We start from the raw sequence: 6,470 nt of genomic DNA, 5'->3' as shown, positions 1-6,470 counted from the left end.
CACTAATCTGGGTCACATGTACAGGCAACAGATGGGCTAAAAGTAAGAGGACAAAGACAGAAGCTGGTATGAAGTTTCATACTAGCTCCACAACGAAAATCCCAGAGTCTGGGCTGCCTACCTTCCAGGTACAGAGTACTGTCCAAATAGCATATGCTGAGATTCCCTTTGACCTTGCCTTGGGATCCAAATGTTACATGTTCTGAGCCACTTGCTACTTGTTACTACTTTGTGATTTCAGAAAGTTCATAAAGTATTCTTTTTTAAACTTTTTTTTAATTTTTAATTTTTTAAAATTTTATTTATTGTTTTTATGTGTATGCATGTATTGCCTGCATATAGGTAAGTGCACCCGTGTCATGCAATGCCCACAGAGGTCAGAAGAGGCTGTTGGATCCCCTGGGACTAGAGTTACAGACAGTTGTTAGTGGCCATGTGGGTGCTGAGATTTGAACCCGGGTGTTTTGCAAGAACAGTCAGTGTTCTTAACCACTGAGCCATCTCTCCAGTCCCTTAAATTATTCTTATATAGCAGAAAAAGTACTAGAACTGAGAAGTAAGGTCAAATAGAGAATAAAGATACCGCTGAAGAAAAAGGAAACCAAAAAGAATGGCGAATAGAAAAAAAAGAGGGATAAGGCACATCTACCTTCGACATTAAAAACCCACATATGGCCAGGTGTGGTGGTGCACGCCTATGATCCCAACACTCAGAAGTGGAGGCAAGAGGATCAGGATTTCAAGGCCACCATCAGCGACATAACAAGTAAAAGGCCAGTCTATGCTACATGAGACCCTCCTTCCAAAGAAAGAAAGAGAAAACCCATAGGTACCTGCGCTTTCCTGACTATAGTCCCCAAATAACAAAAACTAGCCAAAAGAACGGGAACCAAATTATCAACCTTGGTCACTGCTGAAATAGATATCAAATTTGCATCCTATAGTCTATGTCAATGAAAACATTCTCAATTTTTTTTCCTTGTTTCTTGTCAATGTTTTTATCTTGTTTCTATAAGGTTCCTGTATAAGGTAACATGTCTGTGAAACAAGACACCTGAATTTTAACCTCACCTGGATTCCTCAAGATACAGGCACTGCAATTATATATATCTGGGCAATTTTAGGGATATTACTTTTTCTCTCAATCTACCTTCATTTATATAATGTAGAAAACAATCCATCACCTCACTTCTTTGCTAAGAGAAGATAGTAAAGTAAGATAATATACACAAAGGGATTAACTCACTGTCTATCAAATATGATTAGGTTTTTATCAGAAACTAATTTATAGGTTATTACATACAAGTTTTAAAAAGTAGCAAAGATGGTAGACAGGAGATGGACTACATATCAAATAGAATCTACTTTGACTCCACAAAGGTATTTTTCAAACTTTCTCTATCTTTATACATTCTGTCTTTATAGTATGTTAACAACTTGTTATGATATAACTTAGACTAAATTCAGAAAATATAGGCATTCTATAGAGAGAAGACAGCAGGATTCCCAACTACAGGAACTAAATACTCTACAGTCCAGACAAATCTACACAATTCGGAAAGAAAAATGTTAGGCTAAAGGAAACACACCACCTCTTTAAAACAATTAAATTTTACAGTTACATGGAAAGAACAAAAGGATGTGCATGGAAGAAAGAAAAGTGGAAATGAGGACTCTGCACAGGCTGCTGTGGGTCTCATTAGGAGAGTTTCCATTTTCCCCATGTTCTGGAGCCTCCTTTGTCTAGGGTTAAGGAAAATGCACTAAATTTGTAGTATATCGACTTTCATATACAAAGTAGCACAAAATTATATTTAGTTAACATTGTCAACTTAGTATGTTAAAAAATAGTTTAGGTCCTTGTGAACCAGGTGAGCTAGTCAAAAAACAAAATGAGACTATCATTTCCCCTCATCCTTTGAAGAGTTCAAATAGAGCTCAAACAAACAAACAAAATACTTATGACCCAAATGCAAGAAATTATTAATAACATTAATAATACAGCTTAAGAATTAAGAGGCTGTGAAGCCCAGATCACAAAAACACATCCAGTATTGGGAGTAGAGGTACATGCCAACAATCCCGGCACTTGGGAGGCGGAGGCAGAGGCAGAGGCAGAATTGCTTCAAGTTTAAAGCCAACTTGGTCTACAGAGTAAACTCCACAGTAACCAGGGATACATAGTCACACTTAGTCTAAAAAAGAAAAGAAAAAGAAAAATCTACTTGACATTGCAGTGAATTATACCTACTTTTTAATTAGTACCAGTTAAACATTCTTAACCCAAACAACCAAATTCTGAAATGTTCCAAAATCCAATACTTCCTGAGCATCATATTGGCACTCAAACATTTTAGATTTTGGAGCATTTTGAATTTGAGGTTTTTAAATTAGAGATGGTCATCATGTGGCAGCTATACAAATATTTCAAAATCCAAAAGTTTCCAAAATCTAAAGCTCTTCTAATTCCAAGCATTTTTAATAAAGACTACACAACCCACTCTTTACTTATGGTAGATCTTAAGTCGGGCTTAAGAGTAATATATTAAGGGACTGAAGCAATAGCTCCACAGTTAAGAACACTGGCTGCTCTTACAGAGGACCCAGGTTCAGTTCCCAGAACCCACATAGCAGTTAACTATCCTAAGGCCATTTCCAGGGGAATCTAATGCCCTCTTCAGGCCTCCATGAGCACTACATGCACATTGTGCATTTATATGTAAGTAAAAGACCCATACACATAAACTAAAAATGAATAAATAAAATTTTTAAAAGAGAGTAAGTCAAGTGTGGTGGCACACACCTTTAAACCTAGCAGAGGCAGGTAGATTTCTGAGTTTGAGGCCAGCCTGGTTTACATAGAGAATTCCAGGCCAGCTGGGGCTACAGGGAGACTTTGTCTCCAAAAATACAATAAAATAAAATAGAGTAGTATGTTCAATGATAAAGAAAAGCCACAAATAAAATCTTGAGCATCCAATCCTCCATATCTTCAACCCTAATTTGTTTTAATTAGCTCCAAAGACAATCAAAAAGGAACTATCCACAGGAATCAAATTTAATTGTGTGGATAACTCTAACCTGCCAGTTGATTCATCACTCTTTAGTGCTACGTTTTTCTTATCCTTTATTCACCTTGTAATATGGCCCAGGACTGAGGGAAAGAACAAAGGAGATTTCAGAAACATTTTCACCAATAATCACAAAAGAGTAGAAGCACATTTACCGACGTCCACCTTACCAACTCATAGAATAAAGTCCTTACTCCCTCTGTAAGGCTTTCTAATCTGGTCACACTAAGTGCCAGAGCTAACTGGCTATCTTCTAAAACACTGCTGCTTACTCAAAGAGTCAGTGTTCATTCCCAATCTGCTCCTGTCACTGTAATGATAGTGTACTTTAAAAAGTTAAGCAGACCATAAGTGAATAGAAGCGAGAAGGAAAGAAAGAGCTGGTGTTTCTACGAGCATAAAGCAGATGTTTCCAGAAAAACTTGGAGAAGGTGACTTATTTCTCAAAAGTATCATGAAATAGGGTGCTGACAAAATAATACTATAGCACTGAGGAAAATTTTGTTAGAATCTAGAATTCTGTATTCATGGATTGCCTGACAGGTGCCTAAATTCTACATAATTCATTATTGATAGTTTATGCCCAAAGAGTTGCTACAGACTTCCAACTGGCAAATACAAACTCTAAAGAAAAACTCAGTACTATACCAAAAGATTCAGGAAAACATTCATACTGAAAACTAAAAGACTTCCATACTTTCAGTTAAAATAAAACATTGAAAATATGCATAATTTTTATAATTTTCACAACTCCTGCTTTAACCAATTTTTGGCTATCTATTTTTCTTCATAAGAAGGCATCAACTATAATTGACAACACTCTTTCAACATTAAAAAGCTCAAAAGAAAAAGAACCACCCATACAAACCAAATTTACTATACCTTTTCCTTTTGAATCCATGAAGAAAAGATCAAAGGAGAGAGAGAAAAAAGCAGGAAATCAGTTCAAAAGTTCAGAGAAAAATGCAGGCAAATTTTCAAGGGCAAATGATGAGCTTTGATTATCTATGGGATTGATATTAAACTTGATTATTGATGTCTCTAGCATTTAAGATTATATTAAGGATTGGGAAAAGAGAAAATATATAATATTCAAACTATAGCATAGTAAGTAATCCCATGCTTTAGTTAGATAGAAACAAAACAATTTCAAAGAGATAATCTACCAAAGTACACTAACAACAAAGTAAGGAATTTGTGGGAGAAGCATTTTATCAAGACCCTGTACAAGGTAAAAACTAAGATGCACAGAAAATGCCATACATTATAACTCCACAATAGGCACCACACACCAACCTTTAAGAATCTCGTGATGGTGGCTGTTTTAATGGCTCAGGCCTCTACTTCAAAGAGAATGTAACAGCAGTCAAATAAGTATAGTTCTCTCTACTAGGTTTTATCTATGGTAAGCAAGGTCTTTTTACAATATCAGATCCGACCCAGCCCTTTCATAGTGTCTGTCATTTGTTTCTGAGCTTCTTAGCATATTTTAACCCATTTGTTAAATAAAAAGCATTGTCCAACCATTTGTCTCCTACAAAAAATAATGAGTGAAATTTATTAATCATACTATTAAAACTGAAATCAAAACCTGAGTGCTATGATTCTTCATAAAATGTTCGCTTTGGTGTGCCTTCTTTCCCATGAAACTATAATAAAAGATTACTGTTTCATCATATCCACAAGAAAGCTGCTGGAGGATTTAGAAAACCAGTAAGCAGGCCCAAGAAATGAAAAACATAGTGTCAAAAGACAATCTCCTCTGTTAACATATCAGCTTATTTGCAGTTAGTACTACATAGCTTTGATAATAAGCAGCCACATAATCTTTCAACCTCTTAATGAGGAAAGGGTAGAGGTGAATCAGGTAGAGTTGAAGAAAACTGAGTACTAGTAAATGGGAAGAAAAAGCCAACACGCTCTCTCTGAATAGATAAACATGTATTGCACTGTCTTCATTCCCCTTCGCTCTTTTCTCCGTATCTTGGAATTTTGCCCCTTTTGTCTCAGGTTGAAAGGACTGCTTAGAGAATTGGAAATTACTGAGAAGCCAGTATTCTGTAATTCTGAGTTTGGCTCTGCGCATGTCACTTAACTTTTGGCTCTCAATCACTTCACATGTAAAATTAAAGGAATGAAATGCAAGACTCTGTAAGATTCTTCCCCAAAGTCATTGATGACCTAATACCAATTATACTCTTATAAGAAAATAAGGTTCTTTACACCTGATAGAAGACCAAGCTGATAAAAGTTTCCTAGATGGAAATTAGACAGTACATACTAAAGATCTTTCATGTTCATGAACATTAAAGCCTAAACAATTCCACTTTTAGGAATTTGTCCTAAAAGTGAACATATACAAAAATACAGAAACAAAAATTTTCATTACATTACTATTTAGAAACAGCCTAAGGAGTTTCTGAGGGCAGGCAGCTAATTAAACTTTGATGAATCCATTAAAAAAAAATACTATGTATCCATTAAAAATGATATTGCATGCCTATAATCTCAACACTCAGGTGTCTGGGGCCAGTCCAGGCCATATAACAAGTTTCCAGCCAGTAGTGAGGCCATATCTCAAACAAAAGAAAATGTTTCAGACAAATATATAATTGCCTGGAAAGATAACCACTATAATGAAAAGTAGGTCATAAATTATCACAATACCATTTAGAAATATACACATATACAGGCACATATGTAGAAAAAAAGGACTAGATGGTTATATAGAAATGTTAGAGATTATTCCTGGATATTAGAATTTGGTATTTTGTATCTTCAAATTTTTTAGAAATCTGTATTTTGAACATTTTCTACTATAAATACATGTCAATTATACAGTAAGAAAAATTACCAAAGAATCAATTCTAAAGTACTTTCAGGGAAATTATACTTTTATTTCTATCTTCTGCTCTCCAAGCAATAAAGCTCTATTATTTATATCAATAATATTTGAAAAGACTAGGTCTTAAAATTATATGCTAAGTAAAGCTTTTGGAGTTAATAAAAAATGTATAAATGTAAAGTCAAATTGTTCAATAAAAATGAAAAATAACTAGTTATTCACTTAGATGGTAAAAATGCAAGACCCCACAAAAATCAAATTATGATTCTGCAATTAAAGTATTCTCAAATAATCTGTATTGAACATTCCTTACTAAACACAGTATCATTGGATTTTCCATCTAAAAGAAAGGGAAGTCTTGAAATTGAAAAGAAACACCAACCAGCTGGGGCTACAGGGAGACCCTGCCTCAAAAGGACCAAAAAAAAAAAAAAAAAAAAGAAGAAGAAGAAAGAAAGAAAGAAAGAGAAAAAAAAAGAAAGAGCAGAGAGAAATAAGGTATTTAAATTTTTTAAGATTAAAATATTCTGCTCATAAACTGAATTCTTTGAAAC

At 34.6% G+C, this 6,470-nt stretch overlaps 1 protein-coding gene across 6 annotated transcripts in view; it reads right to left on the bottom strand.

The window, feature by feature from the left end:
- The window catches only part of Vps8 (VPS8 subunit of CORVET complex), a 359,227-nt gene that overhangs the window by 300,932 nt on the left and 51,825 nt on the right, over window positions 1-6,470 (bottom strand). For 5 of the 6 annotated variants that reach the window (XM_008831321.3, XM_008831320.3, XM_029562651.1 and 2 more), the window contains one exon: window positions 3,954-3,959. The exons of the other annotated variant lie outside the window; for it this stretch is intronic. In XM_008831321.3, the coding sequence (XP_008829543.1) occupies window positions 3,954-3,959 (6 nt within the window). The remainder of the gene's footprint in view (window positions 1-3,953; window positions 3,960-6,470) is intronic. 6 annotated transcript variants of the gene reach the window in all.

This window comes from Nannospalax galili, unplaced genomic scaffold (assembly GCF_000622305.1).
Source record: "Nannospalax galili isolate Female #2095 unplaced genomic scaffold, S.galili_v1.0 scaffold315, whole genome shotgun sequence".
Taxonomy (NCBI): Eukaryota; Metazoa; Chordata; class Mammalia; order Rodentia; family Spalacidae; genus Nannospalax; species Nannospalax galili.
The sequence above is the reverse complement of the archived record's forward strand: the minus strand, read 5'-3'. Positions and strand labels throughout refer to the sequence as shown.